The sequence below is a fragment of the Tachyglossus aculeatus genome, chromosome 6, assembly GCF_015852505.1.
Source record: "Tachyglossus aculeatus isolate mTacAcu1 chromosome 6, mTacAcu1.pri, whole genome shotgun sequence".
Lineage (NCBI taxonomy): Eukaryota > Metazoa > Chordata > Mammalia > Monotremata > Tachyglossidae > Tachyglossus > Tachyglossus aculeatus.
In genome coordinates this window covers 35,698,171-35,723,282 of record NC_052071.1, presented here as the reverse complement: position 1 = coordinate 35,723,282, position 25,112 = coordinate 35,698,171, and the positions used below count along the sequence as shown (strand labels likewise).

The 25,112-nt window shown below is 59.8% G+C and overlaps 1 protein-coding gene across 2 annotated transcripts; it reads left to right on the top strand.

Moving 5' to 3' along the window:
• The first annotated feature begins 930 nt into the window (after nt 1-930).
• On the top strand, nt 931-24,640 carry HDAC6 (histone deacetylase 6). Of its 2 annotated transcripts, none has more exons than XM_038748292.1 (28): nt 931-991; nt 4,930-5,064; nt 5,253-5,341; nt 5,489-5,573; nt 16,227-16,267; nt 17,206-17,302; nt 17,458-17,555; nt 17,679-17,783; nt 17,988-18,056; nt 18,186-18,312; nt 18,480-18,545; nt 18,682-18,741; nt 19,025-19,114; nt 19,266-19,372; nt 19,558-19,625; nt 19,874-20,123; nt 20,221-20,349; nt 20,434-20,602; nt 20,748-20,881; nt 21,041-21,109; nt 21,265-21,457; nt 21,618-21,767; nt 22,016-22,190; nt 22,351-22,709; nt 23,208-23,330; nt 23,549-23,695; nt 23,775-23,903; nt 24,486-24,640. In XM_038748292.1, exons 2-28 carry the CDS (start codon nt 5,008-5,010, stop codon nt 24,552-24,554), a joined length of 3,255 nt encoding a protein of 1,084 aa, XP_038604220.1. In that variant the 5' UTR covers nt 931-991; nt 4,930-5,007; the 3' UTR covers nt 24,555-24,640. The 2 variants fall into 2 exon arrangements, with proteins under 2 accessions (XP_038604220.1, XP_038604219.1); XM_038748291.1 differs by lacking the exon at nt 931-991 and adding an exon at nt 4,479-4,600.
• Nucleotides 24,641-25,112: the final 472 nt, after the last annotated feature.

Here is a 25,112-nt window from a genome sequence, read left to right as displayed (position 1 = left end):
GTCAAATGGGGATGAAGACTGTAAGCCACCCATGGGACAACATGATCATCTTGTATCCCTCCCAGTGCTTAGAACAGTGCTTGGCACATAGTAAGCGCTTAACAAATACCATCATTATTATTATTATTAGAAGAGAAGCAGCGTGGCTCAGTGGCAAGAGCCCGGGCTTGGGAGTCCGAGGTCATGGGTTCTAATCCCAGCTCTGCCGCTTGTCAGCTGGGTGACTTTGGGCGAGTCACTTCACTTCTCTGGGCCTCAGTTTCCTCATCTGTAAAATGGGGATGAAGCCTGTGAGCCCCCCATGGGAACACCTGATCACCTTGTATCCCGCCAGTGCTTCGAACAGTGCTTGGCACATAGTAAGCGCTCAACAAATGCCATCATTATTATTACTACTACTCTCTGGGCCTCGGTTCCCTCCTCTGTCAAATGGGGGATGAAGACTGTGAGCCCCCCACCGTGGGACCACCTGATCACCTTGGATCCCCCACAGTGCCGGGCACCTAGTAGGCGCTGAAGCAAATAGCACCGTTTGGCTCAGTGGAAAGAGCCCGGGCTTGGGAGTCCAAGGTCGTGGGTTCAAATCCCGGCTCCGCCACTTGTCAGCTGGGTGACTTTGGGCGAGTCGCTTCGCTTCTCTGGGCCTCAGTTCCCTCATCTGGAAAATGGGGATGAAGACCTGTGAGAACCGTGGGACAACCTGATCACCTCGTAACCTCCCCAGCGCTTAGAACAGGGCTTGGCACAGAGTGAGCGCTTCATAAATGCCCTCATCATCGTCACCACCGTTATGAGGAGGGGAAGACAGACATGAGGGGGCCCCCCCTGAGGCGCCCCGATGACGTCATCACGCCGCGCGGCGGGAGGGGGAGGGGCCACGGGCGGGCGGCGCCGCACGAGGCGGGCGCGGGCTCGGGCTCGGCCGGGCGCTCCCTGAGGTGACCAGCTGGGCGCCGTACGGCCTCCCCTCATCGCGCGCGCCGTCGCCGCGGTAACCCTCCCTCCCCGCAGGCGCGCGCGCGCCCCCTCTGGTCAGGAGGGGGAGCGGCCTCTCCTCCTGGGACCCGCCCCCCCCCGCATGCGCGCGCCCCCTCTGGTAGGGCGGGGGAGCGGCCTCTCCTCCTGCGACCCGCCCCCCCCCGCGCGCGCGCGCGTGCTCGGACCGCCCAGGCTGCGCGCGCACCCCCTCTGGTCAGGAGGGGCAGCGGCCTCTCCTCCTGGGACCCGCCCAGCCTGCGCGCGCGCCCCCTCCGGCCGGGCGGGGGAGCGGCCTCTCCTCCTGGGACCCGCCCCCCCCCCGCGCGCGCGTGCTCGAACCTCCCAGCCTGCGCGCGCGCCCCCTCTGGTCAGGAGGGGCAGCGGCCTCTCCTCCTGGTACCCGCCCCCCCCCGTGCGCGTGCGCGTGCCGCCCAGCCTGCGCGCGCGCCCCCTCTGGTCGGGCAAGGGAACGGCCTCTTCTCCTGCGACCCGACCCCCGCGTGCGTGCTTGGACCGCCCAGCCTGCGCGCGCGCCCCCTCTGGTCAGGAGGGGCAGCGGCCTCTCCTCCTGGGACCCGCCCCCCAAGCGCGCGCGCGTGCTCGGACCTCCCAGCCTGCGCGCGCGCCCCCTCCGGTCGGGCGGGGGAGCCACCGCTCCTCCTGGGACCCGCCCCCCAAGCGCGCGCGCGCGTTCTCGGACCGCCCAGACTGCGCGCACGCGCCCCCTCTGGTGGGGTGAGGGAGCGGCCTCTCCTGCGACCCGCACCCCGCGCGCGCGCTCGCCCCCTCCGGTCGGGCGAGGGAGCGGCCGCTCCTCCTGGGACCCGCCCCCCGCGCGTGTGCCCGGACCGCCCAGCCTGCGCGCTCACGCCCCCTCCGGTCGGGCGGGGGAGCGGCTACTTCTCCCTCATCCCACGCGCGTGCGCGCGCCCCCCCCCCCGGGCGGGCGCGGGAACGGCGAGAGACGGGGCCTGGAGCGGCTTGTCCTCCCCGTCCCCGGACCGCCCAGCGCACGCCCCCCTCTGGTTGGGCGGGGGAGCGGCTTCTCCTCTTGGGCCCCGCCCAGCGCGCGCGCCCGCTGATCGGGCCCGGGGACGGCTCCTGGTCCCCGCATGCGCGCGCCCCCACTGGTCGGTCGGGGGAGCCACTTCTCCCGCCCTGCGCGCGCGTGTGCGCCCCCCTCCGGTCGGGCGTGGAACGGCGAGAGGCGGCGCCTGGAGCGGCTTCCCAATCAATCGTATTTATTATTTACTGTGTGCAGAGCACTGTACTAAGCGCATCTCCTCGTGGTCCCCCCCCCCTCCCGCCCCTAGCGCACGCGCGCGCCCCCCCCCCGTCGGGCTTGGTCCCCGGCTTGCATGCGCGCCTGCCCCCTCCGGTCGGGCGGGGCAGCGGCTTCTGGTCCCTGCGTGCGCCCCCCTCTCCCCCCAAGTGATCCCGGACGTCCCAAAGCGCGCGCGCGCCCCCACCGGTCAGGTGCGGGGGAGCGGTTTCTCCTCCTCCTGGTCCCCGCGGGCCCGCGAGTGCCCGGACCGCCCAGCGCGCGCGCGCCCCCTTCCGGTCGGGCGGGAGAGCGGCTTCTGGTCCCCGCGTGCGCCCCCCCCCCCCCCCCCGCGCGATCCCGGACCTCCCAAAGCGCACGGGCGCGCCCCCTCCGGTCGGGCGGGGGGAGCAGTTTCTCGTCACGCGCGCTCCCCCGGACCGCCCAGTGCGCGCGCCCCTCCTGTTCGACAGGGTGAGCGGTTTCTCGTCACGCGCGCTCCCCCGGACCGCCCAGTGCTCGCGCGTGCACGCTTGCCCCCTCCTGTCGGGCGTGGGGAGCGGTTTCTCCTCACGCGCGCTCCCCCGGACTGCCCAGTGCGTGCGCGTGCGCGCGACTCCTGTCGGGCGTGGGGAGCGGTTTCTCCTCACGCGCGCTCCCCCGGACTGCCCAGTGCTTGCGCGTGCGCGCGCCTCCTCCTGTCGGGCGTGGGGAGCGGTTTCTCCTCACGCGCGCTCCCCCGGACTGCCCAGTGCGTGCGCGTGCGCGCGCCCCCTCCTGTTGGGCGGGGGGGAGCGGTTTCTCCTCACGTGCGCTCTCCTGGGCCGCCCAGTGCGCGCGCGCCCCCTCCTGTCGGGCGGGGGGAGCGGTTTCTCCTCACGCGCGCTCCCCCGGACCGCCCAGTGCGTGCGCGTGCGCGCGCCCCCTCCTGTCGGGCGGGGGGGAGCGGTTTTTCCTCACGCGCGCTCCCCCGGACCGCCCAGTGCGTGCGCGTGCGCGCGCCCCCTCCTGTTGGGCGGGGGGAGCGGTTTTTCCTCACGCGCGCTCCCCCGGACCGCCCAGTGCGTGCGCGTGCGCGCGCCCCCTCCTGTTGGGCGGGGGGAGCGGTTTCTCCTCACGCGCGCGCCCCCTCCTGTTGGGCGGGGGGAGCGGTTTCTCCTCACGCGCGCTCCCCCTCCTGTCGGGCGGGGGGAGCGGTTTCTCCTCACGCGCGCTCCCCCGGACCGCCCAGTGCGTGCGCGCGCGCGCGCCCCCTCCTGTTCGGCAGGAGGAGCGGTTTCTCGTCACGCGCGCTCCCCCGGACCGCCCAGTGCGTGCGCGTGCGCGCGCCCCCTCCTGTTCGGCAGGGTGAGCGGTTTCTCGTCACGCGCGCTCCCCCGGACCGCCCAGTGCGCGCGTGTGCGCGCGCCCCCTCCTGTTGGGCGGGGGGGAGCGGTTTCTCCTCAGGCGCGCACCCCCGGACTTCCCTGTGCGCGCGCGCCCCCTCCTGTTGGGCGGGGGGGGAGCGGTTTCTTCTCACGCGCGTTCTCCCGGACCGCCCAGTGCGTGCGCGTGCGCGCGCCCCCTCCTATTGGGCGGGGGGAGCGGTTTCTCCTCACGCGCGCTCCCCCGGACCGCCCAGTGCGTGCTTGTGCGTGCGCGCCCCCTCCTGTTGGGCGGGGGGGAGCGGTTTCTCGTCACGCGCGCTCCCCGGGCCGCCCAGTGCGCGCGCCCCTCCTGTTCGGCAGGAGGAGCGGCTTCTCGTCACGCGCGCTCCCCCGGACCGCCCAGTGCGCGCGCGCCTCCTGTCGGTCGTGGGGAGCGGTTTCTCCTCACGCGCGCTCCCCCGGACTGCCCAGTGCGTGCGCGCCCCCTCCTGTTGGGCAGGGGGAGCGGTTTCTCGTCACGCGCGCTCCCCTGGACCGCCCAGTGCGCGCGCCCCCTCCTGTTGGGCAGGGGGAGCAGTTTCTCCTCAGGCGCGCCCCCCCCCTCCGGACCGCCCAGTGCGCGCGCGCCCCCACCTGTCGGGCGTGGGGAGCGGTTTCTCCTCGCGCGTGCTCCCCTGGACCGCCCAGCGCGTGCCCTCTCCTGTCGTGCTGGGGGAGAGGCTTCCCGTCCCACCCCCCGCCTCCCCATCCCCCATTATCCCCCCCCCCCCACCCCCAGCAGGAGCCCCCCACCCTCCCCACCGCGGCCTGGGTCCCCGGGGTCCCGTGCCCACCCCTCAGCCGGCCCCATCGCTCCCCCTCTCTCAGGACCGAGAGGAGGCCCCCCCAAATGGCCTCCAACAACGGGGCGCCTGCCCCGGGGCAGCGGGTGACCCGCCGCGGCCCCCGCTGTCCTCCTCCTCCTCCCCCCCACGCCCCCAGCACAGCCCCCTCGGTAAGGGGGCAGAGTGACGGGGGAGCCCCCAGGGAGTCGGGGGTCCCGCCCCTTCCCACCCCCAACTCGACCCTCCCAACGCTAGACTTATATCCCAGGAGGTCGCCCAGTACGACCATCCCCGTGCTAGACTCAATCAATCAATCAATCATATTTATTGAGCGCCTACTATGTGCAGAGCACTGGACTAAGCGCTTGGGAAGTCCAAGTCGGCAACCTATAGGGACGGTCCCTACCCAACAGGAGGTCGCCCAGTACGCGGGGTGTCGCGGGTGGCCGGGGGAGCGTCGCGCCCAACCCTCCCCAGACCCCCTCCTTTGTCTGTGCAGGAACGGGGCGGCGGGACGGGGACCCCGGCACCTCCCTGCCGCGGCCCCGGTCTCCCCGACGTCAAGAAGAAGGGCAGAATGAAGAAGCTGAGCAAGGGGGCCGAGCAGGAGCTGGTGGCCGGCGTGCGGGGACTGGTAGGTGAGGGGCGAGAGGGGACGGTGCATCCTCCGTGACCTCCTCCCATTTCCCTCCCATCGGTCATCCTCCGTCTGGGGGAATTTCCCACGATCCATCCCGGCGGGGCGGCCCATTCCCGCCCCGCCGGGGTCGCCTGGGCTGCGGTCTCCCGGGGTCTGAGGTCTTCTCCGTCGTGCGGCTGCAGGAGCTGGGGCCGGAGGCGGCAGCGCCCACGGGGACGGGCTTGGCCTGCGAGGAGCGGCTCAGCGAATTCCGTTGTCTGTGGGACCAGAGGTGAGCCCTGCCTGCCATCTCTCCGCCCTTCGGGCTCTTTCTTAGAAGTGGCCGAACCCGAGGGGGGCTGGAGGCCTTGGGAAGGGACGGGGAAGGCCCGTTGAGCCGCTCTCCTCCTCCCCATCCTCCTCCTCCTCCTCTTCCCAGTTTTCCTGAGTGCCCAGAGCGGCTACATGCTGTGCGGGAGAAGCTGGCAAAGTACCAGCTGCTGGAGCGCTGCACTCCTGTGCAGGTGAGTGGCCCGGGTCGTGTTTCTGGCCGAGTAGTAGTAGAAATAATAATAATAATGATGGCATTTGTTACTTGCTTACTATGTGCGAAGCACTGTTCTTAGCGCTGGGGAGGTTGCAGGGTGATCAGGTGGTCCCACGGGGGGCTCACGGTCTTCATCCCCATTTTAATAATAATAATGATGGTATTTGTTAAGAGCTTACTACGTGCAAGGCAGTGTTCTAAGCGCTGGGGAGGTTACAAGGTGATCAGGTTGTTCCAAGGGGGGCTCACAGTCTTCATCCCCATTTTAATAATAATAGTAATGGTATTTGTTAAGCGCTTACTATGTGCAAAGCACTGTTCTAAGCGCTGGGGAGGTTACAAGGTGATCAGGTTGTTCCAAGGGGGGCTCACAGACTTCATCCCCATTTTAATAATAATAATAATGGTATTTGCTAAGCGCTTACTCTGTGCAAAGCACTGTTCTAAGCACTGGGGAGGTTACAAGGTGATCAGGTTGTTCCAAGGGGGGCTCACAGTCTTCATCCCCATTTTAATAATAATAATAATGATAATGGTATTTGTTAAGCGCTTACTATGTGCAAAGCACTGTTCTAAGCGCTGGGGAGGTTACAAGGTGATCAGGTTGTCCCACGGGGGGATCACAGTCTTCATCTCCATTTTAATAATAATAATAATGATGGTATTTGTTAAGCGCTTACTACATGCAAAGCACTGTTCTAAGCGCTGGGGAGGTTACCAGGTGATCAGGTTGTCCCACGGGGAGCTCACAGTCTTCATCCCCATTTTAATAATAATAATAATGACGGTATTTGTTAAGCGCTTACTACGTGCAAAGCACTGTTCTAAGCACTGGGGAGGTTACAAGGTGATCAGGTTGTCCCACGGGGGGCTCACAGTCTTCATCCCTATTTTAATAATAATAATAATAATAATAATAATAATAATAATGGTATTTGTTAAGCACTTATTACATGCAAAGCATTGTTCTAAGCGCTGGGGGAGGTTGCAAGGTGATCAGGTTGTCCCACGGGGGCTCACAGTCTTCATCCCCATTTTAATAATAATAATAATAATAGTATTTGTCAAGGGCTTACCATGTGCAAAGCACTGTTCTAAGCGCTGGGGAGGTTGCAAGGTGATCAGGTTGTCCCACCGGGGGCTCTCAGTTTTAATCCCCATTTTACAGATGAGGTAACTGAGGCACAGAAAATTGAAGTGATTTGCCCAAAGTCACACAGCTGACAGTTGGCGGAGCCGGGATTTGAACCCATGACCTCTGACTCCAAAGCCCGGGCTCTTTTCCACTGAGCCACGCTGCTTAGGAGGAAGATGAGAAGGGGAGAGGTTTGAGGCCCCTGCCCCCTATTTTACCGACCCTTCTCAGTCCTCCTCCTCTGCCCTCTTGACCACCTTAGACATTAATAATACTAATAACAATAGTAGTTGTGGTGTTTGTAAAGCGCTTACTATGTTCCAAGCACTGTTTGACTCACTGAGATCGATACAAGGTAAATCAGGTTGGACACAGTCCCCGTCCCACATGGGGCTCACATGGCTCAGTGGAAAGAGCCCGGGCTTTGGAGTCAGAGGTCATGGGTTCGAATTCCAACTCTACCACATGTCTGCTGTGTCACCTTGGGCAAGTCACACCGCTTGTGACTTGAAGCAGCGTGGCTCAGTGGAAAGAGCCCGGGCTTTTGAGTCAGAGGTCATGGGTTTGAATCCTGGCTCTGCCGATTGTTAGCTGTGTGACTTGGGGCAAGTCACTTCATTTCTCTGGGCCTCAGTTCCCTCATCTGTAAAATGGGGATTGAGACTGTGAGCCCCCTGTGGGACAATCTGATCGCTTTGTAACCTCCCCAGAGCTTAAAACAGTGCTTTGCACATAGTAAGCGCTTAATAAATGTCATCATCATCAAGTCAGTTAACTTCTGAGCCTCAGTTACCTCATCTGTAAAATGGGGATTAAGCCCCACGTGGGACAATCTGATCACCTTGTAACCCCCCCCCCCAGCGCTTAGAACAGTGCTCTGCACATAGTAAGCACTTAACAAATGCCATCATTATTATTATTATCATTATTAATCCCCATTTTACAGGTGAGGTAACTGAGGCACAGAGAAGTTAAGTGACTTCCCAGAGTCGCACAGCAGACGAGTAGCAGAGGTGGGATGAGAACCCACTTCCCTTGAGTTCCAAGGCCGTGCTCTCGCCACTGGGCCAGGCTGCTTCTCTGTTGGCCAGCCCCTCGACCTTAGCTTTACTCCCTCAGGGTGCTCCTGGTCCTCATTCCGTCCTCCCTGCTGATCCTCAATTTCTTTTTCTGCCACCTCTTCCTCTCCCTCATCCTCGCCCTTTTACTATGAATTTCCCGTAAGGCACAGTTCCAGATCCCCTACGCTCTTCAAGCTTTACTCAGTCAGGGTGCTCCTGGTCCTCATTCCGTCTTCCCTGCTGATCCTCAATTTCTTTTGCTGCCACCTCTTCCTCTCCCTCATCCTCGCCCTTTTACTACGAATTTCCCATATAGCACAGTTCCAGATCCTCTACGCTCTTCAAGCTGAACTCACTCAGGGGGCTCCTGATTCTCATTCCAACTTCCCTGCTGATCCTCAATTTCTTTTGCTACCACCTCTTCCTCTCCCTCATCCTCGCCCTTTTACTGTGAATTTCCCGAAAGGCACAGTTCCAGATCCTCTACGCTCTTCAAGCTTTACTCTCTCAGGGTGCTCCTGGTCCTCATTCCGTCTTCCCTGCTGATCCTCAATTTCTTTTGCTGCCACCTTTTCCTCTCCCTCATCCTTTCCCATTTACTGTGAATTTCCCGTAAGGCACAGTTCCAGATCCTCTATGCTCTTCAAGCTGTACTCACTCAGGGTGCTCCTGGTTCTCAATCCATCTTCCCTGCTGATCCTCAATTTCTTTTGCTGCCACCTCTTCCTCTCCCTCATCCTCGCCCTTTTACTATGAATTTCCCGTAAGGCACAGTTCCAGATCCTCTACGCTCCTCAAGCTTTACTCACTCAGGGTGCTCCTGGTTCTCAATCCGTCTTCCCTGCTGATCCTCAATTTCTTTTGCTGCCACCTTTTCCCCTCCCTCATCCTCGCCCTTTTACTATGAATTTCCTGTAAAGCACAGTTCCAGATCCTCTAGGCTTTTCAAGCTTTACTCAGTCAGGGTGCTCCTGGTTCTCAATCCGTCTTCCCTGCTGATCCTCAGTTTCTTTTGCTACCACCTCTTCCTCTCCCTCATCCTCACCCTTTTACTATGAATTTCCCATAGGGCACAGTTCCAGATCCTCTACACTCTTCAAGCTTTACTCACTTAGGGTGCTCCTGGTCCTCAATCCGTCTTCCCTGCTGATCCTCAATTTCTTTTGCTACCACCTTTTCCTCTCCCTCATCCTCGCCCTTTTACTATGAATTTCCCGTAGGGCACAGTTCCAGATCCTCTACGCTCTTCAAGCTTTACTCACTCAGGTTGCTCCTGGTTCTCATTCCGTCTTCCCTGCTGATCCTCAATTTCTTTTCCTGCCACCTCTTCCTCTCCCTCATCCTCACCCTTTTATTATGAATTTCCCCGTAAGGCTCAATTCCAGGTCCTCTACTCTCTTCACGCCACACTAATCCTCTCAGGGAACTCATCCTGCCACGTTCCCAAATCTACAACAACACTAGAGAAGTAACATGGGCCTGGGAATCAGAAGACCTGGGTTCTAATAATAATAATGGCATTTCTTAAGCGCTTACTATGTGCAAAGCCCTGTTCATTATTTCATTCATTCATTGTCATATTTATTGAGCGCTTACTGTGTGCAGAGCACTGGACTAAGCGCTTGGGAAGGACAAGTTGGCAACATCCAGAGCCTGTCCCTACCCAACAGTGGGCTCACAGTCTAGAAGGGGGAGACAGAGAACAAAACGAAACATATTCACAAAATAAAATAAGTAGAATAAAAATGGACAAGTAAAATAAATAAATGAATAGAATAGTAAAATAGATAAATAAATAAATAAATAAATAAACTGTTCTAAGCGCTGGGGAGATTACAAGGTGATCAGGTTGTCCCACGGGGGGCTCACAGTTTTTAATCCCCATTTTACAGATGAGGGAACTGAGGCACAGAGAAGTTAATCCCTGCTCCGCCGCTTGTCTGTTGTGTGACCTTGGGCAAGTCACTTCGCTTCCCTGTGCCTCAGTTCCCTCATCTGCGAAATGGGGGTGTGAAATCCATTACCCCTCCTTCTTAGATGGTGAGCCCCATGTGAGACCCGATTATCTGAGAAGCAGTGTGGCTCAGTGGAAAGAGCCCGGGCTTGGGAGTCAGAGGTCATGGGTTCAAATTCCGGCTCCACCACTTGTCAGCTGTGTGACTTTGGGCAAGTCACTTCACTTCTCTGGGCCTCAGTTACCTCATTTGGAAAGTGGGGATGAAGACTGTGAGCCCCCCGTGGGACAACCTGATCACCTTGTAACCTCCCCAGCGCTTAGAACAGTGCTTTGCACAGAGTAAGTGCTTAATAAATGCCATTATTATTATCATTATTATGGGTTCAAATCCCAGCCCCGCGAATTGTCAGCTGTGTGGCTTTGGGCAAGTCACTTCACTTCTCTGGGCCCCAGTTCCCTCATCTGGAAAAGGGGGATGAAGACTGGGAGCCCCGCGTGGGACAACTTGATCACCTTGTATCCACCCCAGCGCGTAGAACAGTGCTTTGCACATAGTAAGCGCTTAACAAATGCCATCATTATTATTATTATCACCATCCTCCTTGTCCAGAAAACTCACAACCTTGGTATCGTCAGTGACCTCTGCCACGTACCGCCATCATTCAGTCTGGCTCTACATCCGGCTGCTTTTTCCTGTTTAATATTTCACAGATTTCCCCTCTCCACCCGCTTCTTCCCCACTCCCATGGGTTACTTACTGGTCACCTTCACCTCTGGCCTCTTTCCTCTTCAGTTTATTTTCCTTTCAGTGGCTTACAGCTCTCTAAAACGCTGATCGGTCCCCATGACTTCCCTCTCCCAAAGTTTCCCAACCCTACTCCTTTCTTTTACAAAATCCAAGCTCCCAACAGTTGGCTTCAAGGCTCTCCCCCTGTTGACTCCCAGCAGAGCGTCTAACTGTCCCTCGCTCACAACTCTCCCGCCTCCAAACCATCGCTCGGGCCTTTCCCCCTGCGTGGAAGAAGCAGCAGTGTGGTTTGATAGGAAGAGCACGGGTCAATCAATCAATCCATCAATCAGTTGTATTTATCGAGTGCTTACTGTATGCAGAGCACTGTACTAAGCGCTTGGGAAGTACAAGTTGGCAACATATAGAGACAGTCCCTACCCAACAGTGTGCCCAGGGATCTGGGTTCTCATCCTGACTCTACCTCTGCCTGTCGCATAACTTTGGGCAAGTCACGTAACTTCTCTGGGCCTCGGTTTCTTCTTATGCAAAACGGGGCTTCAATATCCTTTTATTCACTCAGTCGGTCATACTTATTGAGTGCTTACCGTGTGCCCAGACCTGTCCTGATCGCTTGGGAAATTACAATAAAACAATAAAATATAATCTGCTCTCATTGACGGTGAGTCCCATGTAGGGACAGGGACTATGCATGACCTGATTATCTATAAGATAGTTATGGGCAGGGAACCTGCCTGCTAATTATGTTGTATTGTGCTCTCCCAGGGGCTTAGCACAGTGCTCTGCACATAGTAAGTTCTCCATAAATGCTTGGAGATAATGATTATCTCCACCCCAGCATAAGCACTTAACAAGCACTGTAGTTACTATTAGTACTTAATGGCTTATTTTGAATTAGTACCATTATCTTACCCTTGTAATAATAACAATAAAATGGTATTTGTTAAGCACTTACCATGTGCAAAGCACGGTCTAAAACAGCTTCTTATCTTCCCACCCAAACCTTGTCCTCTCACTGACTTTCTCATCACTGTAATAATAATAATAATAATAATAATAATAATGGTATTTGTTAAGCGCTTACTATGTGCAAAGCACTGTTCTAAGCGCTGGGAAGGTTACGAGGTGATCAGATTGTCCCACGGGGGACTCACAGTTTTAATCCCCATTTTCCAGATGAGGTAACTGAGGCACAGAGAAGTTAAGTGACTTGCCCAAAGTCACACAGCTGACAGTTGGACTGTAGAAGGCACCACTAACCTTCCTGTCTCAAAAGTCCATAACCTTGGCGTTATCCTTGGCTCCTGTCTCTCGTTTAGCCCCCGCCACTCAAGCCATTACTAAATCCCGTTGGTTCGATCTCTACAACATCACCAAAATTCATTCGTTCATTCAATCGTATTTATTGAGTGCTTACTGTGTGCAGAGCACTGTACTAGGCGCTTGGGAAGTACAAGTTGGCAACATATAGAGACGGTCCCTACCCAACAGCAGGCTCACAGTCTAGAAGGGGGAGACAGAGAACAAGACAGAACATATTAACAAAATAAATAGAATAAATATGTACAAATAAAATAAATAGAGTAATAAATACGTACAAACATATATACATATATACAGGTGCTGTGGGGAGGGGAAGGAGGTAAGGCGGGCGGGATTTAATACAACTGTATTGAATGCTTAGGAGAGCACAAGACAACAGAATTAGCAGACACCTCCCTGTCAGTGGTATCTTCTCTAAACACAAATAACTCCACTGTACTAAGCGCTTGGAAGAGTACGAGACACCAGAATTCGCAGACGGATTTTTGTCAGCGCCGTCTTCTCCGAACGCAAATAAACGGATGTTCACGGGACGGTCTGTGAGGGAAAAGCTTTTTTTTTTCCACTCTTTCCTCTCCATCCAAACTGCTACTATGCAAATCCACGTACCCTATCCCGCCGTGATTACTCTATCAATCAATCAATCAATCAATCGTATTTATTGAGCGCTTACTGTGTGCAGAGCACTGGACTAACCATCATCATCATCAATCGTATTTATTGAGCGCTTACTGTGTGCAGAGCACTGGACTAAGTGCTTGGGAAGTCCAAGTTGGCAACATATAGAGACAGTCCCTACCCAACAGTGGGCTCACAGTCTAAAAGGGGGAGACAGAGAACAAAACCAAACATACTAACAAAATAAAATAAATAGAATAGATATGTACAAGTAAAATAAATAAATAAATAAATATGTGCAAACATATATACATATATACAGGTGCTGTGGGGAAGGGAAGGAGGTAAGATGGGGAGGATGGAGAGGGGGACGAGGGGGAGAGGAAGGAAGGGGCTCAGTCTGGGAAGGCCTCCTGGAAGGCTCCTAAGCGCTTGGGAAGTACAAGTTGGCAACATATATCTCATTTAGTCATCCCCCATATACTCTTATCAGCCTCCTTGCCGGTTTCCCAGCCTCCTGTCTCTCCCCGCTCCGTACTTCACTCGGCTTCCCAGATCGTTTTTCTGCAAAAATGCCGAGGACGTGTTTCCCCACTGCTCGAGAAACTCCAGTGGTTGCCCATCCGTCGCCGCTTCAAGCAGGAACGCCTCATCTTTGGTTTTAAAGCACTCAGTCACCTTGCCCCCTCCTACAACTTCTGTCAACCGTTCTACTACAGCCTAAGACCACACACTTTGCTCTTCAAATACTACCCTTCTCATTCTGCCTCAGTCTATCTCGCCGTCGTCTGCTTGCGAACATCCTGCCTCTTCCTCGAAGCCCTCCCTGACTAAGCCCACCTTTTCCCTTCTCCCAGTCCCTTCTGCGTTGCCCTGACTGGCTCCCTTTCGTCATCCCCCATCCCGGCCCTGCCAACACTTATGTACATATCTGTAATTTATTTATTCGTATTGTCCGCCTCCCCTTCTGGACTGTAAGCTTGGTGTGGGCAGGAAATGTGTCTGTTTATCATAATAATAATAATGGCATTTCTTAAGCGCTTACTATGCGCAGAGCACTGTTCTAAGCGCTGGGGGGGATACAAGGTGATCAAGTTGTCCCACGTGGGGCTCACAGTCATCATCCCCATTTTACAGATGAGGGAACTGAGGCTCAGAGAAGTGAAGTGACTTGCCCAAGGTCACACAGCAGACATGTGGTGGAGTCGGGATTCAAACCCATGACTTCTGACTCCAAAGCCCGGGCTCTTTCCACTGAGCCACGCTGCTCTCCTAAGTGCTTAGTGCAGTGCTCTGCCCGTAGCACTCAGTAAATACAATCGACTGACGACGAAGCGCTGAGGTAGATGCAAGATAACGACACAGGCCTCATCACAGTCTTAGCGGGAGGGAGAAGGGGTATCGTATCCCCATTTTATAGATGAGGAAACTGAGGCCTGGAGTAGTGGGACCTAGTGGATCACCTTCAGCTCATTGCTATCTGTCTCCCCCACTCTAGACTGTAAGCCTGTTGTGGGCAGGGACTGTTTATTGCTGTATTGTGCTCTCCCAAGTGCTTAGCCCAGTGCCGTGCACACAGTAAGTGCTCAATAAGTACAATCGAATGAATGAGTGACTAAGGTTTAGGCCTGAGGGGACCTGGGTTCTAATCCTGGCTCCACCACTTGCCTGCTGGGCGACCTTGGGCCAGTCGCTTAGCTTCTCTGAGCCTCAGTTACCTCATCTGGAAAATGGGGATTAAGACCGTGAGCACTGTGTGGGACGTGGACTGTGTCCAACCAATATATCTACTCCAGCGCTAAGTATATGAAGTATAGGGAAGCATAGCTCTTTCCTCTCCATCGGAACTGCTACTACGCTAATCCACATACCCCATCCTGCCTCGATTACTCTATCAGCCTCCTTGCCGATTTCCCAGCCTCCTGTCTCTCCCCGCTCCGTACTTCACTCGGCTTCCCAGATGGTTTTTCTGCAAAAATGCGGAGGACGTGTTTCCCCACTCCCCAAGAAACTCAAGAAGCTAAGTATAGAGAAGCAGCGTGGCTCAGTGGAAAGAGCCCGGGCTTTGGAGTCACAGGTCATGGGTTCAGATCCCGGCCCCGCCAATTGTCAGCTGGGTGACTTGGGGCAAGTCACTTCACTTCTCTGGGCCTTAGTTCCCTCATCTGGAAAATGGGGATGAAGACTTTGAGTCTCCCATGGGACAACCCGATCACCTTGTAACCTCCCCAGCGCTTAGAACGGTGATTTGCACATAGTAAGCGCTTAATAAAAATGCCATCATTATAGTGCAAGCCCCCGAATACCACAAAGAAAAGAACAAAGTGACTTTCCCAAAGTCACAGAGCAGGTAATTGGCAGAGCTGGGATTAGAACCCAGGTTTCTTGACTCCCTAATCCTGTGCTCTTTCCCCCAGGCCATGGTGTTTTTCCATTTATCTTTGGTAGACTGAGCCCCCTCCTTCCTCTCCCCTTCCTCCCCCTCTCCATCCCCCCACCTTACCTCCTTCCCTTCCCCACAGCACCTGTATATATGTATATATCTTTGTACGTATTTATTACTCCATTTATTTTACTTGTACATGTTTATTCTATTTATTTTATTCTGTTACTATGTTCTGTTTTGTTCTCTGGCTCCCCCTTCTAGACCGTGAGCCCACTGTTGGGTAGGGACCGTCTCTAGATGTTGCCAACTTGGACTTCCCAAGCGCTTAGTCCAGTGCTCGGCACACAGTAAGCGCTCAATAAATACGGTTGAATGAATGAATGAATGAATTTGGCAGTTTGGGTCTCTCCTACTGGAGCATGAGCTTCTCAAGGCCAGGAGCCTTTCGTGCTTAGTGCGTTTGTCCAAGTAGCTAGTCCAGTGGTGAGTACACAGTAGCCACGGGGCCGAGAGAGCAGGGTGAACTGGACCCATCCCGGAGCTCGGGCCGGACTCATTCATTCATTCATTCAGTCGTATTTATTGAGCGCTTACTGTGTGCAGAGCACTGGACTAAGCGCTTGGAAAGTACAAGTTGGGAACATCTAGAGACAGTCCCTACCCAACAGTGGGCTCACGGTCTGGAAGGGGGAGACAGAGAACAAAACAAAACATGTTAACAAGATAAAATAGATAGAATAAATATGTACAAATAAAATAGAGTAATAAAAATGTACATACATATATACAGGTGCTGTGGGGAGGGGAAGGGGCTCAGTCTGGGAAGGCCTCCTGGAGGAGGTGAGCTCTCAGTAGGGCTTTGAAGGGAAGGCTTTGAGTTCCCAGTCAGGGCCTCAAAGACACAGACTGGTGGCTCTCTGGCGGGGTAGCCCTCTGAACACCTTTGATAGCCCCCACCCGGTTCCCGTCCCCCCCTAAAGTTCCTGGCCCCCGTGCTCAAAATGTTGGCACCTCTGCACGGTGCGTGCTTCTTTAATGCCGCCGTTGATGACGATCGATCAGTCGATCGGTCCTGTTTATTGAGAATTTACTGCGCACGGAATGCCGTGCTAAGCGCTTGGGGGAATACGCCGGCATAACAGAGTTGGTGGACACGTTCCCTGAGCCCACTGTTGTAGGGACTGTCTCTATATGTTGCCAACTTGTACTTCCCAAGCGCTTAGTCCAGTGCTCTGCACACATTAAGCGCTCTATAAATATGATTGATTGATTACAATCTAGAGGGAGCTGAAGATGGAGATTTTGAGGCCCCCCAGGGTGGGAATCAGGGGAGGCGGGGGAGGTCGAGTCAGGGTACTGCTCTCCGTTCCAGATCGGCCCTCATCTTTCCCTGTCTCCGCAGGCCCGGCCGGCCACCCACGAGGAGCTGCTACGGGTGCACAGGTGATCCCTGAGCGCCGGCCCTGGGTCGCTGTCTCGGTGGGAGGGCTTGTCCGGCCAACTCCTTTCCCCTCCCCTGCCCTTCCCTTCCCTCCCCGCCTCTCCCCAAAATTCCCGGCCTCCGACAGCGGCTCATTTCAGCGGAGGCAGCGGCACCCCTGACTTAGAGATGACTGGGGTCAAAATGGAAGTACCCCCGGGCCCACGGGGCACAGCCCCCCTACCAGAAAGGAGTTCTGGGCCGGTTCTCGCTCGGAGATCTGTTTCCTCATCTCGAGTCGGGACAAGGTTGGACGTCTTGGGCCCGGATTCCCTCTGACTGGCTTCCGTTTGGGAGCTGACCGGCAGCACTTCTGCTTTGACCCTAGGTCATCTCTAGATCAGGGGAGCCCCTGCCTCCATTGAAATGAGCCACCGTCGGGGGCCGGGAGTACCGAAGTCCGGCCGGGTTGCCTTTGTGCCACCCCAGCCTGGCCCTGCCCCAAGGACTCCGGCCCCGCGAGAGGCCACCCCCAGCCATCCCTTGCCAGTGGGCTCTCCGGGGGACCAGGCTATCGGCAGCAGGGAGGCCGGGTAGAAACGGCCCCTGGCCTGCTGGGTGACTTCAGTCAGTCGCTTAACCTCTCTGGCCTCAGTCTTCTCATCTCTAAAATGAGAAAACTCTCATTTCCCTGCCCCTTGTGGGTCAGGGATCGTATCTGAGCCAGTTGTCTCGTACCTTCCCCAGACTCAGCACGGGGCTTGGAACCTAGTAAGTGCCTAATCAATACCCTGACTAAAATAGAAGGGAAGGGACTGAGCACCTGATCCCTAATTCGCCCCTTTCGCCCCTACTCAACCCCTGGGCTGGAGAGAGTGAGCGTGAGAGTGCCATGAGGGCAACTGGGAATGTGTGTCATTTCTTTCCTTGCCTCCCACCAAACCCCCCTCCCCTTCCCCAGCCAGGAGTACCTGAAGCTAATGGAGTCGACCCAGCAGATGAGCGAAGAGGAGCTGCGGGCCCTGGCTGACACCTACGACTCGGTTTTCCTTCACCCCGTGAGTAGCGTGCGCGCGCGTCCAAGATGCCCGGGTTCAGCCCCTGAGGCGGTGGGGTGTGGGGGGTAGGTCGGGGGGCTTGGGTCGTCTCTCCGCTCCAGCCCCCGCGCGTCCCCTAACCAGGTGTGGGGCTGCGCGGCCGTCTTCTCCCGCAGAACTCGTATGCGTGTGCTCGCCTGGCCACGGGTACGGTGCTGCAGCTGGTCGACATGGTCATGGCTGGGGAAGTGCGCAACGGGCTGGCTGTTGTCAGGTAGGCCTGGGGCCCCAAGGGCCCGAGCTGGGTCTTCCCCCCCTGATGACAGACCGACACGGTTCCCCGCTTCGGGCCGGGCCGGGGCCCGTCCACCAAGACGGCCTGGCTTCCGTCCTGCAGGCCCCCCGGCCACCATGCCCAGCGGGAGCGCATGGATGGCTACTGCATGTTCAACCACCTTGCCGTCAGTGCTCGGCACGCTCAGGAGAAGCATCAGGTCGAGCGGTGAGTCGGGACGGAGGGCGGCCCCGGACCGGGGCGGATGAGGCGGGAGTAGGGGACGGGGGCGGCCGCACGGCTCGGGGAGACCCCCCCGCTGAACCTCCTCCACCACCACCGTCCTGTGCCTCCGGTTGCCCTTTGGTGTCTCTGCCGCTCAGCTGATTTCTCCCCGGGGCAAGAATCCTGACCCTTGACCTCTCCCTGCAGGGTCCTCATCGTGGATTGGGACGTTCACCACGGCCAAGGCACCCAGCGCATCTTTGAGCAGGACTCCAGGTGCGGCCCACCTCGCCTGGGGCCGCGGCCGCAGGGGACGGGGAGGGGTGCGTCGCAACAAGGGGCGGTTCAGGGGCCGAGGCCGCTGACCCGTGCTTGACCTGGGTTCCCCGGCCTCCCTCCCCGCAGTGTCCTGTACTTCTCCATCCACCGTTACGAACACGCCCGCTTCTGGCCGCACCTGCCCGAGTCAGACTGGCGGGCCACGGGCTCCGGCCGGGGCCGAGGCTACACCGTCAACGTGCCCTGGAACCAGGCGAGTTCCTGGGCGGGACGTAGAGTTGGCAAAGTGCCCTCCGCCTCCTGGCATCCTAAATTGGCCTAGGTCGCCAAACTTGGACCCCTGGACTAAGGCCCGTGGGTTGGGGGGTCATCGTCAGGGAGTGGGGTGTGGGAAGGCCTCAGCGTCCACCTCCTCTGCAGGTGGGGATGAGGGATCCAGACTACATCTCGGCCTTCCTTCACCTGCTCCTGCCCATCGCCTTTGAGGTACCGGTGCTGGCGGAGGGGAGCCCGGCGGGGGCTCGGTGCAGAAATCCCCGGGAGGGAGGGAATGGAGCCACTGCGCTCTGCTCCCCTTCCCCGCCTGTCCTCCTCCCCGACTGCCCTCCCTCCTCGCTTACAGTTCCAGCCCCAGCTGGTCCTAGTCGCTGCTGGCTTTGACTCCATGATGGGGGACCCCAAGGTAGGAAAAACCTCCTCCGCTTTCCTGATCCAGGAACGGGGAGGTCCCGAGCCCCTCGTGATTTCTCTCTGGAGCAGCAGAGGGAAGAAGGGGGCTGGGCCGGGAGCCCGCGGGTCCGACTTCTATTCCCGCCCCCACGGCGGCTCCGGCCGGGATCTCGGGTGTCTCCATCAAGGAGAGAGGACTTCTCTGGGGGGTCGGGGATGCGTGTCAGCTCCCATCCCGGGAGTTCAGGGGCTGCCGGGTGTGGGAGGCCGACCCCGCTCTTCCTCCCCCTCCACAGGGGGAGATGGCCGCCACTCCAGCGTGCTTTGCTCACCTCACCCACCTGCTCATGGGCCTCGCCGGGGGGAAGCTCATCTTGTCGCTGGAGGTGAGTGAGCCCTCTCTGCCCCTCAGGTAGCCTAGAAGTGGGGGCAGCCCGGGCAGCCGGTCCCAGGTCCGGCAGGCCGGCGGTGCTGGGCTGGAGAAGCGGGGGCCGGGCGCCTCCCCCACAGCCCGGACTGGATTCTCACCCTCCCTAGGGCGGCTATAACCTGCGTTCCCTCGGGGAGGGCACCAGTACAGCCCTCAAGAGCCTGCTAGGGGACTCCTGCCCCCTCCTTGAGGCACCTGGTCCCCCGTGTCAAAGGTGAGAGGAGGACAGGAGAGCGGGGAGAGGAAGGAGATACGGAGGGCAGGGGGGAGGTGGCTCAGGAGCTGGGGGGGGTGAGCGAGGAGAAGCAGCCCGGGGGGCTGGGGGCGACCGGGGAGCGGGGTTTGGCGGCCGTCCTTGGCCCCCTGGGAGTCCTCGTCAGCGCCCGTTCCTCCCTTCAGCGCCCTGGCCTCCGTGTCTCACGCCCTGGCGGCTCACCAACGTTACTGGAGGGTCCTCGAGAGGCATGGTAAAGCCCCAGTCTCCTCGTGGTCCCTGCTGCCCCGGGCCCCCGGAAAGACCAGAAAGACTGGGCTGTGGCTCTCCCCGGGGCCTCCGTGGCTCTCCTCTTCTAGTCTGGTCAGTCCCGCCACGCCCCGTCCGGCCCGGGCCCCCGCTCTCCGTCTCTTTCCTTTCCCCTCCCCGTACCCCGGGGTGGCGTGCCGAGGTGGGGAGAGGGAAGAGGGGGCCGGTTGGATCCGCTCTTCCCCTCCCCAGTCGAAACTCCTTCCACTCCTGAGGAGCCTGAGGTGGCGGGGGAGGAGGGAGAGGAAGAGAAGGAGGAGGAGGAGGAGGAGGAGGAAGAGGAAGAGAAGGCGGCAGGGGGTCCGAGGCCCGCCATAGCTCCCAAGGAGCTGGCAGCCACCCTGGATCGGGTGATGGAGGAGGTGCTGCGGCCTCCGCCCCTGGCCCGGACGGGCTTGGTGTACGACCCGACGATGATGGAGCATTACAACATGTGGGACAGGTACGGGGGGGTCCGGGAGAGAGCCGGGGGCCCGGGCTTCCCCTCGGCCCGCCCGGCTCCGACCCTCCCGCCCGCCTCTCCCCGGCCGCTCTCCCAGCCACCACCCGGAGCTCCCGCAGCGCATCTCCCGGATCGCCCAGCGCCACGCCGAGCTGGGGCTCACCCAGCGCTGCCGGGCCCTGCCCGCCCGTCTCGCCTCCGACCAGGAGCTGCTGCTGTGCCACAGGTGGGGGCCGGGCCCGGGGACACTTGGAGGCCCCACCCTGGAGCCACGCTGACCGCCCACCCGCCCCCCGCCTCCTCCCCGCAGCCCCGAGTACGTGGAGCAGATGAGGGCGACCAGCGGGCTGAAGCCGCGAGAGCTGCACCGCGAGGGCGAACGCTACAACTCCATCTACATCGCGCCCCGCTCCTTCCACTGTGCCCAGTTGGCTGCCGGCTCCGCCTGCAGCCTGGTGGAGGCCGTGCTGGACGGACAGGTCGGGGGGCCCGGACGGCCCACCGCCGCAGCCCGCGGGATTCGGGGGGATGATCCTGTGCGCTTGGAGCGAGTCGCCCCCGGGGGTGGGCCGGCGGGCCGGGAGGCAGAGCGCCGATGGCTCCTCTCCGGGCTTCCCTCCCCAGGTGCGGAACGGCGTGGCCATCGTCCGGCCCCCCGGGCACCACGCCGAGCGGGATACCGCCTGCGGCTTCTGCTTTTTCAACTCGGTAGCCGTGGCTGCTCGCCACGCCCAGCAGCTTGGCGGCCGGCCCCTGCGGTGAGGGGCCGGGGGCCGGAGGAGGGAGGGGAAGGGAAGGAAGGCCGAGGCAGCGGAGGTCTCCGGGGACCCGGTTCCGGCTCCTGCCCGCTCCGGGCCGGGAGTCGACCCCCTCTGCCCCCGAGCTCCCACCCTTCACACCCTACCCCGGCCCCGCAGGGTCCTGATCTTGGACTGGGATGTTCACCACGGCAACGGGACCCAGCACATGTTCGAGGAGGACCCCAGGTGAGCCCTGCCCCCAGGAGAGGGTACGGAGGCCGGGGCGATGGGGAACGGGAGAAGGCCGGGACCCGTGCGGCTTGGCAGGGAGCGAGGCGGTCGGGGGCGATGCCGGATCGGGGGCTTTTCCCCTCCCCCTGACCGCGCCCCGTGCCCCGCAGCGTGCTCTACGTCTCCCTGCACCGCTACGACCACGGCTCCTTCTTCCCCACCTCGGAGGACGGAGACAGCAGCCGGACGGGCCGGGGCCGGGGCGAGGGCTTCACTCTCAACGTGCCCTGGAACGGGCCCCGCATGGGGGACCCGGAGTACCTGACGGCCTTCCACCGCATCATCATGCCCGTTGCCTATGAGGTGAGGGAGGGCGTCGGGGCGCCAAAGGCCCTGCCCCGCCCCGGGGCTCCCCAGCGCCGCTCCCAATCTTTTCCTTTCCTTCTCCTCCCGTGTGCCCCATCTCTTCTCCCTGTCTCCTTCCTCACAGTTGGTGTCTCAGCTTCCCTCATCTCTGTTTCAGTTCAACCCCGAGCTGGTCCTGGTGTCCGCTGGATTCGACGCAGCCCGCGGGGACCCCCTGGGGGGCTGCCAGGTCACCCCCGAGGGCTACGCCCACATGACCCACCTGCTGATGGGGCTGGCGGGCGGCCGGCTGGTCCTCGTCCTGGAGGTGAATAGACATGGTCAAACTCAGCTGCCGCGGGCAACGGGGGGAGGGAGGTCGGGGCGGCGGCTGAGGGGGGCGTACGGTTCCGCTGAAGTTGGGAGAGGCTTTTCCTCTGCTCCTCCAAGTCCCAGAGCGGAGCAGCGGCCTAGAAGACCGGGTGCTGTTCTTCTTCGGAGCGGGCGGATCTGGGAAGGACGGTTCCCGCTCCTCGGGCCAACGGCGTCGCCCAACTCCCTTCTCGCCCCCCCCAGGGTGGCTACAACCTGTCGTCCATCTCCGAGTCCATGGCCATGTGCACCCGCACGTTGTTGGGGGACCCACCCCCGGTGCTCCCCTGGCTCCGCCCCCTGCACCCGGGAGCCCTGGAATCCCTTGCCCAGGTCACCCGGGTCCATCGGAAGTACTGGCAGAGTCTGCGGCTCAACGGTGAGTTCTGCCTCGGGGCCCCGGGCCCGTCCTCTCTGAAGGAGCAGGGGGCGGGTCGGACTGGCGGATCCCAAGGCGGTCTCCTACAAAGCCGCCTCCTCCCCTGGTCCCCGCGGGGCCTTCCTGAGGCTCACTGGTCACGAATCCTTTCCTCGGCCAGTCCCTAGGGCTCCGGAAGACTCGAGCCCGAGGCGTCCGGCTGCATCCGGAGCCATCCCGAAGCAGCGTTCCTCGCCGGGGCCCGCGGCAGGGGGCTTCGGGACGGGGCCGGCATCGCCAGGGCCGCCCACCGCTGGGACCACGGCAGAGCGGGCCGCGGAGGAGGTGGGGGCGGAACAGACCGCGGGGCTTCCAGACGGCCAGGAGCCGGCCGAGGGGCCCCCCCGGGAGGAGCCGGGCCCCGAAGTGGAAGACTTCCTGAGTCTGGAGGTCCTGAAGCTGGGCGACGGGCTCCCGGAAGCAGCGGGAGCAATGGATGCCCACGGGGCAGAGCCCCTCGTCCCCGAAGATGGGCCTCAGGTACAAAGGCGTCAGGACGTGGAATCTCCCTGCTGGAGGGAGCCCACCCTCTGCGTCCTCCCTCGTTCATCTGGCCTTTGGGGGGAGAGAGAAGAACCCCATGGGAGCTCCCAACGGAACCCTCCAGTAACCCCCTGGAGGTGGTGACCGGTGATGAGTGCGTACTGGGGGATAGTAATAATAATAATGATGGCGTTTATTAAGCGCTTACCATGTGCAAAGCACCGTTCTAAGCGCCGGGGGGGTTACAAGGTGATCAAGTTGTCCTATGATGGGGCTCACAGTCTTAATCCCCATTTTACAGACGAGGGAACTGAGGCCCAGAGAAGTGAAGTGACTCGTCCGAAGTCACCCAGCTGACAGTTGGCGGAGGGGGATTTGAACCCATGACCTCTGACTCCAAAGCCCGGGCTCTTTCCACTGAGCCACGGGGATGTGGTAGGAGGGGAGAGGGGGGCAGCCGTTGTCATCCCCGTTTCCTGGTTTCCGTTTTTTCAGGAGCCCCTGGCCCCAGAGGGCTCCCAGGATGGGGAGCTGCTGGGAGAAGCGGCGGGCGGGTGCTTTGCCCCTACATGGCTGGAAGTCACCGGGCGTGAGCAGGAGGAGCCGGGAGCAGATTCGGTGAGTAACATCTGCATTCCAGACTCCTGGGTTCTTTTCCCGGTTAGTCCGGCTCCTCTTCTCCCTAGGCCTCGGCTTCCTCTTCAGTGCCTTGGGTGTCACCGGTACCCCTGGCCGGGAGCGGGGCTGCGGGGGGATGCTCTTGGAGAAGGGGGACAGGAAGGGACTGGCAAGGGGAAGATGAAGCTGACCACTGATTTTCCTTCATCCCAATGCAGGGCACATTCTGTGCGGTGACCCCCTTGCCCTGGTGCCCTCACCTCACCTCAGTGTGCCCAGTGCCCTCAGGCCACCTGGATGTGACCAGGCCCTGCCAGGATTGCGGTCTTCCCCTGGAGAACTGGGTCTGCCTCTGCTGCTACCAGGTGTGCAAGGAGGTGGGGATGGGGTCAAGGCTGACAGAGCGCGGGGCCGGACGACCCACCGACGTACCCTTCCCCCTAGGTCCACTGTGGCCGCTACATCAACGCACACATGGTGCGACACTTTGAGACGTCGGGGCACCCCCTGGTACTCAGCTTCACGGATCTCTCCGTCTGGTGCTACAGCTGTGAGGATTATGTGCATCATGAGGTGAATTGCGCCGGCCCTTGGGCCCACTGCCCCGGGGGGAAAACGGGGAAAGCCCAGGATTGCCAGGGTTTTCCTCAGCTCCAAGCTCTCGGTCGGTTTGGCCGCGGTGGGCAGGGATGTTCTGGGAAGAGTTGGGCCAGCTTGGGCGGGGAGAGGTGAAATAGTGGTATTGGAACATTGGAACTTCAATAATAATTATTATTAATACTACTAATAGTGATAGTGGTGTTGGTTAAGTGCTTATCGATGTGCCAAGCACTGAATGAAGCCCCGGGGTACATACAAGCGACTCAGATTGGAGACGGTCCCCGTCCCAAATGTCTAAAGGGGCGGGAGAACGGGTCTCGAATCCCCATTTTACGGAGGCCCAGAGAGGTTAAATGACTTGCCCAAGGCCACCCAGCAGTCAGGTAGCAGAGTTGGGATTGGAACCCAGGTGCTGTGACTCCCAGGGTCGTGGTCTAGGTCACGCTACTTCCTGGGTGGAGGGGTGATCTTCTGGACTGCTCCATTGGGAGTGGAGGAGTGGGGCCCTAGGCCAGGGCACTGAACCATCTTGACCGATTTTCACCCTTGGCTCAGGCTCTGTTGGAGGCCAAGAACGTGGCGCACCGGCTGAAATTTGGGGAGGACATGCCAACATCACAGTAAGCCTTGGAACGGGCCTCCCCCCGCAAGGAAGCCACTGTTCCCTTGCCTCGCTTTGGCTCAGGCTGGCCTCTCCACCCGTCGAAGGCAAGGCCGTAAAGCCCCATTTTCCCCTGAACGTCTCCTGGGCCCAGGTGTCCCGGTTTTTATCACTTCTCCGCCGGCCCCTCGCCAGCCGGGTTGGGCCTCTGCCCCCCTCCCACGTTCCTGACTGTTTCAACCTGGCCGTTCCGTACCCGGCCCGCATCTCGGTCCCCCTCCAGTCGGCCTCGGGCCACCCCAAGGACTGGAAACCGGTCCGATGGCCCCCAGCTTGAGAGACGGGCGCTCATGGCCTGTGCCGTCCGTCTCTCGGCCTGCCAGCATCGGCGTCGTAAGAGAGGGAGGGTCCCGAGCGGCCGCGGGCGGGGACGAGACCCCGGGAAGTTGGGGTCCTGAGCCAGGAGCGCACTGGGAGACAGGAGACGGGCTGGGAGGCCCTAGGCCTCCTTTTCTGGATTCCCTGCTGCCCGGCCAACTCCTTGCCCCGCTCCTCTCCCTCCACCTCCCCCGGCATTTATA

Bases quoted from the DNA above. Each gene is read 5' to 3' on its own strand.
- HDAC6 (XM_038748291.1), top strand. From the start codon at position 4,496: ATGGCCTCCAACAACGGGGCGCCTGCCCCGGGGCAGCGGGTGACCCGC. The intron at 22,191-22,350 runs GTGAGTTCTGCC...TTCCTCGGCCAG, and splicing joins GCAGAGTCTGCGGCTCAACG to TCCCTAGGGCTCCGGAAGAC. The intron at 22,710-23,207 runs GTACAAAGGCGT...CCGTTTTTTCAG, and splicing joins TCCCCGAAGATGGGCCTCAG to GAGCCCCTGGCCCCAGAGGG.